This window comes from Gavialis gangeticus, unplaced genomic scaffold (assembly GCF_001723915.1).
Source record: "Gavialis gangeticus isolate Ggan-Ray unplaced genomic scaffold, GavGan_comp1, whole genome shotgun sequence".
In the NCBI taxonomy this organism is placed as follows: domain Eukaryota; kingdom Metazoa; phylum Chordata; order Crocodylia; family Gavialidae; genus Gavialis; species Gavialis gangeticus.
The window spans coordinates 181,780,874-181,793,036 of NW_017729022.1; the positions used below are offsets into that span (position 1 = coordinate 181,780,874).

General features: G+C 38.6%; 1 protein-coding gene across 10 annotated transcripts in view; it reads right to left on the bottom strand.

Moving 5' to 3' along the window:
• Window positions 1-24: 24 nt before the first annotated feature.
• Window positions 25-12,163, bottom strand: part of EHBP1 (EH domain binding protein 1) — a 452,470-nt gene continuing 440,331 nt past the window's right edge. For all 10 annotated transcript variants that reach the window (XM_019516608.1, XM_019516607.1, XM_019516605.1 and 7 more), the window contains 4 exons: window positions 8,862-8,961; window positions 7,583-7,656; window positions 698-812; window positions 25-304 (listed from right to left, as the gene is read on the bottom strand). In XM_019516608.1, the coding sequence (XP_019372153.1) occupies window positions 214-304; window positions 698-812; window positions 7,583-7,656; window positions 8,862-8,961 (380 nt within the window). In that variant the 3' untranslated portion in view covers window positions 25-213. The remainder of the gene's footprint in view (window positions 305-697; window positions 813-7,582; window positions 7,657-8,861; window positions 8,962-12,163) is intronic.

The window sequence follows — 12,163 nt, forward strand, 5'->3', positions numbered from 1 at the left end:
CGCCCACCAAAGCCCCCCCCCCCAAAAATCCCCCAAAACAAACCAACCCCAAACTCAAAAAACAATGCAGTTATAGAGCTGGCCTAACCAAATGGAAAAAGTTTAAAATTTTTCAAAACATTGATTTTTCTTTTCAGTCTTGTGTCAGTATTTTAAAAACGTAAGAAAGGGCTCGACTGCAAAATGCAACTGCATCTGCTCCAGGAAGGCCACTCACTGAAGGACACATTTCTCTTCTTTCTTGGCCATCTTGCCTTTGTTTTGTTCAAGAGTCCTTTCCAAATGTTCATCTTCTTCCTCAGCCCTGAGAAAGGAACACAAGGCATAATTATTACTGTCCATATTCTGTTCAGGCGACGTAGTCAAGACACTACCTTACACCGCGGAGTTTCTAGGCAGGGCTAATTTGCCAGAGGAACTCCGATCCGGGATACCCTTGCTAGAGCTAGATGTGAAAGCACCACTCGGGCTGAGGACCTGGATCTAACGAGAGCCTCGTTTGCTTTAAATTGGGTCGTCCTTGACGGATAACGCAGCGAGTTCTTCAAACTTGGTCACTACAGAACATTTGCTGCGTTTGTGTACTGAACTTTTTTTGAAACTTGTACTGCCTGCACAATCCAGACAAAGCAAACCCATGCGCAGAAAAGGCTCATGTCCCTAGAGGATTAACAAAATAACAATATGCCAAACTTACTGTTTTTCTTGAGCATCCAAATCTCTGACCAACGCATCACGTTTATTAACGAGAATAACGAGTTCATCCAGCAAAAGCTGCTCTCGCCTCTTCTGGGCTTCAGTCTTTTGCCAATCTGCGCGAAACAAAACAAAACAAAAAGCACACAAATGTATGCCTTGAAATCTGTTTGATCTCAGTCTCTGCATATGACTTAAACTGGTGTCAGATCGGTGGCCTTAGACACAGAGAATGTAATTTCTTTGTGACCCAATAACGGGGTATATAACTTTAATCAGCCATCATTTCACATTTGTGCGGATTTGTGTCAACCCAAAATATCAAATTACTGAAAATCTCCTTTTGATTTCCTGTTATTTCCTGTTGTTCTTTCAAAAGTCGTCAACACGAATGGACGTTTCTACCTGAATTACAAATGTTTGTGTTAGATTTGGGAATATTATTCCCAGGTGCCTAATTTCAAAATATTTCACAGAACTTCCAACCTAGGCCTGGACAGCCCGGAACCACTTTTCCTATGATGATTTAAAAAAAAAAACCCAAACAAACCAGGAACAAAAGCAGTAATCCATATTCTGTTTTTCTCATTTACTGTTTGATTTATCTCAATTTGGAGAGCTTGAAGAATTACTTCCGGCATTTTTTCCACAAATAGGTGGGGAGATTCGTTTGAGAAACGGGCGGAATTATCTGAACACTTTTCTCTAGAGTGAAACTAATCTAATCTAGAATGAAACGCCATCTCCCTGCAAATAACCTATTCTTTGCTAATTTCTTGCTTGCTATATCTAAGCAGTTGGAAGTATCTCACACTGGGCACCATATGTTTCGCAACAACTTTAAAAGTAGGTATCAGTTAATTAGCATTTTTCTTTGAAGTAAAAATACACTTGCTAGACCATATTACACAGCACCTCTTCCCATAACAGAACGTAACCCGTTTGTCATTTGTACAGCGGCTGAGTCCAGGGTTCGTTGCTAACGGGCAATTCCGGACCTGATTTCTGAAATGATTTTGTTGTAAAAGATCGGAGAGTGCGCAGACCCTCTCCCACTGCACTAACTGCGCGCATGTTTACTCCCTGAGGACTCCGAAGGGACATTTCTGATTGTATAGACTCCCTTTTCAGGGCACCGACTCTGGCCCTCTTCTAACAAAGCAGTAACTGCATTTCATAAAAATAAGGCAAATTTAACACTGCAGCACTCCTGAAGCCCAAGCCAACTGCTCGCTAGCCAGACTCGAAGGGCTTGTAGCTGTCAATCAACTACCAGTCTACTCCGCCTCCCTCATTAGGAAGGTAAACAATGAAAAGAAGGAGAAGTAGATGATGAGGGAGATAGCAGAACAAATGAGGACCAGGAGGGAAACAGGACACCAGCTTAAAAAAATCCAGAGCCACTGACTCAAGCAGTGTCCTCCCCTCTCTGCACTTTCCAAAAAGCAGAGGAAAGAGAGTGTGCAATCCTTTTGGATTTCTCTCTTCTCTCTCCATTGCCCTGGGCAATCATGTTAAAACTCACATGGCTGGTGCTTATTCAGATAAACCTAACAATGCACACCAATGGTTACCATGTGAATCTTCACAAACCACACAAGAATGTGCTGGTTCAAATCCCCCTGACCCCCCTCCAAAGCAAAATTTATTCAAGACAGCAAACTGCTCAGAAGCTTTATGAAAGCAAGTGGTGCTAAAGGGAATTTGGTCTTGTATTTACAAATTAAAAATTAGATGCATCATCATGCAATAAAGGTTAGAACAGCAGCAAAAAGCCAGGGATGTGTAACCATTTTTATCAGTCTCTTGCCTTCTGTCTGTGCCCAAGTATCCACAAATCAATATAGGTGTATTTCCACATACAGAAAATACACACAGACACGTGTGTCTGCCCCCTCAACGGAAGCAAATCTGTATGATGGCATTTCACAAATGGGGAAGAACTTGATATGGTGACACCATATTCTTTTCCCTCACATTCACACAGAGAAGCCTGGCAAAAAGTCTTTTTTTTCCTTTTCTTTTAAACGGGCTGTTTCTTACCCCTCCATTTTTATGGAAGCTAATTTTCCAGGTGTATACCTAACAGGATACAGAGTGTCAGTCACAGCTACTGGTCATGAATACAACTTACCTCATGATTTTTCTTCGCTTTGAAACCAGCCCCAACGTGGAGCTCAGAAAAAGCTGTTTTTGAGTTGCTAATTTAGAAGACACCCTTTTTATTTTTGTCAATGTATGCCCTTTCCTAGTCTCATGCATTTTGGGGAAGGCTACTTTCATTCACCCTGTTTAAAAATTCTGCCATCTCCCTCTGAATCTCAGAACAGTCTCTCCATGGAAAGACAGGGTACTTACTACACGTTAAAACAAAGTAGCAGTAAATGTAGTGTAATCTGTCTTTAAAAAGAGCCTGGCAAAAGCGTGTGTCATGCAAAGCTAATGATCTAATTCAGAACAGGAAAAAAATATACTGGTTCAGAATTTCCAAATCTGTTCACACTCCCTCAAATCCTGACCCAAGTTGTAGCATAACTTTTCTATGCTTCCAGTGATCTTCTCACTGACCTCTAGATTTCTCTAAAATGATGACACCTGAAGATCCAGGTAAAAGGATGGCTCTGGAAAGCATCATTGCTACATGCCTTTGATCAAGCAATTTAATTTAAATTTAATTCAAAGTTTAAGATTTTTAGAAATGTTCTTGGCTTTATACCGGGCTTCTCAGAACATTAGTAGCTATTTTCTACGACACCTTGCTTCTCCAGGCAAAATTCAAAATCTTTTTAGTACAATGCTCAATGGAAACCTTGAAAGAACTAGATTTCCTCCATTAAATTCCTACCTGTAAATGTAATAGACACAGCCCTCTCAGCCCTGGGTAACAAGTAACAAGACATTCATATCTCAAATATAACTGATTTTTGTTGCGGATAGCAGTGGAGTTTGTGAAGTTGTCGCACAAAGCTTCATTAGGACAACTACACATTCTCATTTCAGACTTAGCTTAATGATCTTTTTGTACCGCTTCTCAGAAAAAGCAAAATCTGTCACTTTCTCCTTAGGAGTAAATACAATTAAATGCCAGTTTGTCAGGGTAGAATGTATGTTTTTGGTCCAGCATTTGAAAGATATTATTTTGTATGTTACTGAATAACCAATTTGTTTTATACAGATAAATACCTGACAAGACCTTCCCATGTGCTCCCCCCTACCCCCTCCAAAATCCGGACCACCTTTCAGGAAGAACACAAGTGCAAATATATTTAAAAAGTAACTGTGTACAAGTTTGGTTTCTACCTGTTGTGCATTTAAAGATAGGATTACCTATAGCACCTGTCAAGTGTAGTTACCAACGCTGACTACAGCTTTTGGAAGCTACAATATAGGCTGTGATTAATTTGAAGATTTCAGAATAATACTGTTATAAAAGCTACAGTCTGGACAAAAATCGGATTAAGCTCTGAGGCTGTATATGAGCAAAAAGTGTTGAAATCCAAAGACCCCGTGCAACCACTTGCAATGTGCAGTTTAAAATTACAGAGTTTGTTAAATTCAGGTTGAAATAGAAACGTTTTCAATTATTCATCTTCATGGACTTCATATTGTCTTTTTTTCCCTGTTGCTTAAACTGATAATTACTTTGAGAAAACAGACAGCCTAGTCCAACAGAAACACTTTAATAGAAATGGTCGAAAGTTCTTCTAGTAAAACCTTCAACCTTGCCACTATAATAAATAAGCCAAGCACTTTGATGAAAATTAACACTAGTTTTGTAAAGAGCACATTGGGGGATTGCAGTCAAGTCTTATCTTTAGTTCCAGTCAACTAGCAATCCTGAAAGAGTTTGCATCATCATCAGAGCAGGCCATTTGATAGGATTCTACTGCTGAACCTAATCAATCTATGGAATACTGTGGCTGTGCTGTGTAACAAAGCTAAAATAGATTTACAAATGGGGTTTTAGGGGATAAGCTCCTCCACAGGATTACATATTGATTTTAAATATAAAAAGCTTATCATATAAACCATAACTACAAAAATAGTGAACCTATGCATAAATCCTTTTAGAAGAGCACCCACTTCAAACTATAAGCCAAGAATAAATCAAGATGTACAAAATCCTAAAGAAGATCCATTTCCTGGGCAGAAAATGAACACACTACCCCAAGGTGTGCAAAAATGAACTTATCTTTTCTAAGGAGGCATTAAATCTGGAACAAAAAAAAAGGTAACTGGAGTATGTTTGTATGTCTAAGGCATCCTGCTACTCAGCTCCAAATGCAGTCAAATTCATGCTCTGAAATTCATACCTTGCTTACATGGGACAAACTGCTTTGAATAGGGGCAGTGTTTCTGTGTGTGTTGAAACAAACCATGTAGGCTATATTTTCTTCAGCTTATTATAACTCTATAAAACTATTTCAGAGCTTTCTCGGGAGTGAGCAGTTTCAGCAGCAAAATTCACTTGTAAAGATAGGAATATTTTATTGCTGCTATTAAAAAGTACTACTTTATTCTCCCTTTCTTATCTCTGCTGCTAGCTGGGAAATAGTACTCCTTTTTTTTAACCACTGTTGGCCATTCATGTGTTCTGTGGGAAGTGCTTTAACACTCCAAAAGACCATTCAACTGCATATGCATCCATTTTAACAGTTGGCTAAGAGGACACTGTCTCCACATCACTGAACATTATAACGGTCAGCACCTCTAAACTACAGTACTGCCCACACACTGCTCAGACTAGCAGGGCAGGCCGATGGCCAATAAATCGCCTTTATCTACAATCAGCAGGCTGCTACCTTTTGCAAGTCTCCTTTTTTCCTGTCATCAACTAGCTAAGTAAATTGGTTGATAGATTTTTAAACAGCACAGCCACATGTGGAAGAGTTAGAGCAATTTACCAAAACAGTAATTATCACCTCCCAACAACTTTTTTTTTTAAGTACCAGTTTGAATCAGAATATTTCTGCTGAGTTGCTTACATTAAACAAACAAGCAAACAAACAAACACAAGCTTCCCTGATATTTTTGTATCCATGTATTTCAGATCCGGAACAAACATACACAATGTTAGACTTGTCCCTTTGCATCTTTCACATGGCATCAACTGCTCATTAACAAAGGGCTAAGTAGCTTCTATGATACACACTCTACTGTGCTCCTCATTTAGTCAGTTTAACTTTCTGATCTCTTCTACAGCCAACCTTACCACAAATGTCAGTTTTGTGCTGTTGTTCTATAACCACTTTTACAGTTAATATGCAAAATCAAACATACATCAGCAATTAAGCACCTTCACGCACAGAGCCAATGCTTCAAAAATAATATTGTAACTTCTTGTTATGTAGTCATAATATTAATAATTGTTTTAGTGGAATTGTTCTTCTTTAATTTGGTTTTAAGTATATTTCAGTGTCTGAGCAATACTGCAGAAGTTCCCAGTGGAATACTAATCACAATAACAGTCACAATTCTAAAATGTAGAGTAGTGTAAAACATGCATTATCTTTCTTGTAAAATCCTGGACATTGAATCACTTTTAAAAACAAAAGTTTAACAGAGCATCCCACTGTTTGGTACATATTTGCTGCTTAAAAAAAATACAGTTTTATCAAAACTGGAGTGTTATTTTTTGTATGATTGTAGGCATGCAAAGTAGGCACAAAGTCCTTAAAGAATAAAATGTTACGGTCCTTTTCAGCATCTTTTTGTTTAAAAAAGGTTTTCTGGTTTTAATACATTGATAATTAAATTGCATTAATTTCTAAGTAATTGCTGTCTCCATACAGAAAGCAGTATACACATTTTAGACTCAAAGTTTATCCAAGACCACTGCAAACTAGTCTTACGTCAGTGTATAGTAACACAGCTATGAAAAGGCTACCTGACACCCCTTGCCTTTTTCCTACAAACTTACGCTTCCAGTGAGGTCTCCAAACTAATTAGAATTGATTTATTATGGATCAGGTACCTTATCAGGTGAAGAAAGAAAATTACCATGGACAGTCAAAGGGTTAAGAGGTCAATACAGAATAGCAAAATCAATTTGCATTGATTAGACAAAAGGTCCATTTTACAGAGCCCAAAGGATTAACTTATAAGCAAACATCTTTGAACTGTAAGACAGCATGTGGGGACTGAGAAGTATAAGCGGTGCAGCATTATAAAACACTTAAGATATTTAAATAACAAAATAAGGTAAGCAATAGTTTAAGCTATCTGAACATTTATTTTTATTATGAATCAGCCTTCGGATTACTGTATCATTCATTTAAAAGCACTATGGAAAGTATTCAATTGTTGTATTTATCCCCTATGTCAATCTTCCCATGAGTTTTCATTCAGGTAAGGTGACTAGACTCTAGAGAGCTACAGAGAATGAAGGAAATATGTGCAAAAGGATTGTACTAATCCTGATGTTGCATGTGATGAAATATTTGCTTGACACATGTATAATATTTTACCATGAACACTGATGTGATTTTTTTTTCCTGGTGAACCACTGCTGTAAAAATAAGTTAAATGCAAAAATAATGAGTCTCATGTACACGGGTCACGATTTCCATTTCCTATGACATGAAAAACACTACTGCTGTACCAAAGCTAGTATTACTTTAATACTTTATTTGTTTAATGCTTAACTAATAAAACATTCTAAAAATATATTGGTCTTTTCCCCTTTTATTTTTTTAAACAAGACTTGTGTTTATGACCTGCTTTCTCTGACACTTGGAATAATTTCTCTGTATACAAAACTTGAGGGATGTGAGGGAAAATGTCTGTACACTATCATTTTAAATGTGTGTGAGCTGAATCAGTTCACAGCTGAGCCCTTCTTGCTGGTCTTCCTGTTAAGCAGTTCCACACAGTTAACATTTCTTACCTTCAATGGCAAGCATTGCTCTCAGCTCCCGGTTCAGCAGTTCGTACCGCCTCTCTAGGTCATGTTCTTTTTCCCTAGGCAAGATGCAAAAGTTCATCAATATGTTAATTACTAAATCATTAAACACTTAAAAGAACCTTTAACTTACATTGATTTTAGGACTCATAACTGACTTTTCTCTTTAACTTTAAGCTACTCCAAACAAATGATACTCAAACTTAAAACCTTCCTCAGGTAGAATATTCAGTAATGCTGCTTTTTTCAGTTTCCAAAACGTCTATTTTAGTGAAGTCAGTTTAACTCAATTGTACTATTATATATAATTAGTATATATTCAGCCTGGGAATAGCTGTTGTGGAATGTGCAAAGCATGATACTTTCTTTCTTATCTAAAGAACAAATTCTAGCATCAAACAATTCAAACAGATAGTATGAACACTGAAAGGAATATCCCAGGTACATTCTGACCTAATAAATATGGAAAATTAGACACGGGATTAGAAAGCTTAATAGTTTGAGGTAGATTCTTCTATCAAGTTCAGACACAAGAAGACATTTATGAACATGCAACTCATTTTGTTGTATTATACAGGAACTATGCATATATCTACACTAGGTGGCATACTGAAAGAAAATCAGCTGGTAACTGAGAAGTACTGGAAAAGTAGGACTGCTGGGGTCATCACAAATCCTAGTTTAATAATGAGTGATGTTCGTTAGTTTCTTCTTCTATGTCTCTAATAGCTGCCCAATACTGTCCATTTTTTTAAGTATGTTGCCATTAACCAAATCTTGCTCTGCATTGATTTCTAAGTAACATTACTGCACTGGAGTTCATGGATTCATTTTTCAACACTTCAACATTGCTAAAGTAGTGAAATGATTTTATAATTCTGTAGAGCAATTATTAGTTTAAATGTCATGTTCTCTGTGAAATTAGTCTTTGTAGGTCATATTCCAAGTACATTTCAAATGGAGTTGCATACTTCTGTGCTGTAATTTTATTCTACTGTTGTTTTTGAACATATAAATTGCACTTGATATCTCCCCCCCACCAGCTCTTGCTGATCTTACACCACTGCAATATTTTATACTTTTATGCCTGAAATATCAGAAAAACTAGTGACTTGATATGTTTGGAAAACCTGGCATGTTTGGAATATTGAGGGAACATTTTGAAGTCTGATGGAAAGAAAGTAAAAAAAAATAAGCATCTAAATTCTAAGTAACATACTGATAAATCAACCTCTTGTCAACAGGCTTGTTCATCCATACTTACAGAAGAGAAAGCTGGTTCATTCTTCTTATTAAGGCATTTTTCTTATTAACCAACATGAACCATTCCTGCATCATAGCTTCCTCTTCTTCTGTGTTCCTTCCTACAACAAAACCAGAATTATCATGTATAGGACATTGCACAAATTGAGCAACAGATGTCAGGGTCCACTTTTTGAGCAGCAAATCTCTCTTGTTATTGGGTATTAAAAGTTAATTTTTCAAAAGTTAGTAATAAGAATAGATTTTGAGTGCTAGGTAGCCTATCATCATTTGACTACTCAGTCTTTTAAAGCTGATATTCTTCAGACATATTTTACTGCTCCTTAACACATTGGTGAGTTTTACAGAACTAAGTACAATAAGCAAAGAGTGTTCTACCACGTAAACCCTTTTAAGAGGCTTAACTGTTGTTATGTTTCAATGAAAAACTCATGATACTCATGGATACATGGTCACAGTCAGGGTCAATAACTAACTGAAATATCATTACAGGTGAAAGCCATTCCACCCACATAAGGTTGTGTATTCAGGATCTATGTAGGTGAAGTTCAGAGTGGTTGAGGGGCTGACCATAACCTAGAATCCATGGCAAAGGTGCTGGGCTGTTGCACAACCTCCCCATTGTTACAAACACTGTTCCATAACTGGGGACCTGATCCTATTCTCAGCAAAGTCAAAAGAAATGCACTAACTTTACAGAAGGCAAACAGGCAGCTAGCTGTCTAGGGGGCCCAGTCTCTGCCTACATATAGACAGGCATTCCCTACTCCAGTTTATCTCCTTCATGGCCTTCTGCATCCATCTATTCAAGACAGCAGAAAGGCCCTTCTCATGATGCACAGGAAAGGCGTGGGCACCTTTCTTTAGCTGCTCAGCTAACAGAACACTTGCACGCCCCTTAAAGGAGATTCTGCAGTGTCTAGGGCTGTGTTAGCCCTCTGCAACACAGTGAGTTTCATTTCATCTGCAGTAAGGAACTAGCAGGAACTTCTCAAAGATTTTGATATGGAGCTTGAACCTCCATTTGTCCTAACATGTCAACTCTCACCTTTCTCAAAACTGGGCTGAAAGACATTTTTCATCTGATGTCTTAAGTGAACTATAAGACTCATGATGCATCTCTAAGGGTAGAAATGAGTTTGGAAAGAAACTTTCTCTGGTAGCAAGGAAGCTTGAGCCAGGAAGTCTGAGGTCTTTCCCTTGGTTTGCCACTACATTACTGCGACCTCAGGCAAGTCTTTCTGCATCTCAGCTGTCCAGGAATAATAATGTAGAGATAACACTACTTGCCTGTACCTGTAATGGTGCTGAGTATTAGATGTTTGTAAAGTGTTTTGAAATCTCTAAAGCTAGGAACAGGCATCACATGTGTTCTGGACAAGTTGTGGCTGTGTTTGTCCTGAAACATAAAAATCCTGGGATTGGTGTGTACACACATAGAATCATAGAAAATTAAGGTTGGAAGGGACCTCAGGAGGTCATCTGCTCCAACCCCCTGCTCAAAGCAGGATCATCCCCAACTACATCATTCCAGCCAGAGCGTTGTCAAGCTGGGCCTTAAAAACCTCCAAGGATGGAGATTCTACCACCTCTCTGGGTAATCTGTTCCAGTGTTTTATTACCCTCCTAGTGAGAAAGTTTTTATTAGAAAGTTTTTCCTTTGCTGCAACTTGAAACTGTTGCTCCTTGCTGTCATCTGCCACCACTGAGAACAGTCTAGATCCATCCTATTTGGAACCGCCCTTTAGGTAGCTGAAGGTTGCCATTAAAGCCCCTCTCAGTCTTCTCTTCTTTAGACTAAATCAGTCCAGTTCCCTCCACCTCTCCAACACCCTCCCAATCAGGGTTTAGTAAGCAGCTGAATGCACCAGTGCTTTTTTGCCATTGATCCAATGATGTGATCCTGGGAAAACTGTACAGACACACTTTGTGATGTCCTGCGACACTTTTTATCCTGGGAACCTCTTTAGGGTTTGTCCCAGGACAACAGACATGGATACCTGAATGACTGCACTTCATCCTGGGATACAATTTTCTCCCGGGACAGATGCGACATCTGTTTGTAGCCTGAGGTAAGTTGCTATAAATGGGAGGAAGGCATATTATTAACCTAATGTGATGGATCGTTAGTGGCTCAAGAAGCTGGTAAGACAGAAAAAACATTTTGGGTTTTACTTTAAGACAAAGCTCTTACATTCTGGACATTACCATTGGAAACATGCCCAATTCAACACAGCTGCCCGTCTTGCACACATTTCCAAATAACACGTTAATGTACAGGCCCAGAGCTGCACACAGAGTTGCCTTTTTTCAAGTGGATATTCCCTAGCTGCATGGAGGATAGCCAGCTGTCTGCTTGGTACTGGTTTCTTCTCCTTGCAGCCCAGTGGCTCTGGAGTCCATAGAGGAAGAATGAGAAAAGATAGGGTGAGGACTGGGCAAGTCAAGGATGATATACATTGTCTCTGCGCTGGTGATGGGTATATACTAGGGCTGTGCAAAACAGCACCATTCTGTTTCAACTTGATTTCAAGTTTTTGATGGAATAGCATTTTGTTTTGAATTTTGTGTCAATTTGAAACTGCTGTTGCATTTTGTTTTGTTGAAACAGTGATGCTGTTTCAATGTTTTGTCCATAGGCTATAATGGGGAAGCTTGAAACAGCCTCTCTCATCCAGCAGGCAGGTCAGGGATGGCTGTGCAACCTTCCTCAAAACGTCCTCCCCTAGGTTTTCCTGCAGGAAGCTATAAAGCCACAGTTGTGCAACACTTATAGTTCTATTTAGTAGCTCAGCATTCCTCCAAAGGCTGTCCAGATGACAGGAATTTTTGGCCCTAAGTTGCAGATCAAAGAAATTGTTGCATTGATACAAGTATCAGGAGCACCAGCTTCTGGAAGCAGACAGTATTCCTCAGTATTTCAGAGGAAAGCAGCCTCTCTCTGGAAAGTACCAAGCAGGTTGCAATGTTTTTTTTTATTTTTATTTGGGGGGGGGGGCGGTGGCAAATTTGTTTCTCACTCATGCAAATGATCAATTTACGCCCTGAAGCTAAACATTTAATTCCCCTGAACCGCATAGGAAAAAAAGTTTTTTCAACCAAGACAAACAGCTATCTGGCTAGAACAATACTCTATTGATTAATTATACTAAATTCAACATTTAGTGGTTGCTTGTAGAATGCTCTGGGATCTCTGAACAAATGGTGCCCTTACATTTGCTCTCATTACATTGGTGCCCTTATACATTTGCTATGTTATGTTGGGTTCTGCAAGCCATTTTCCACACACACACACACACACAC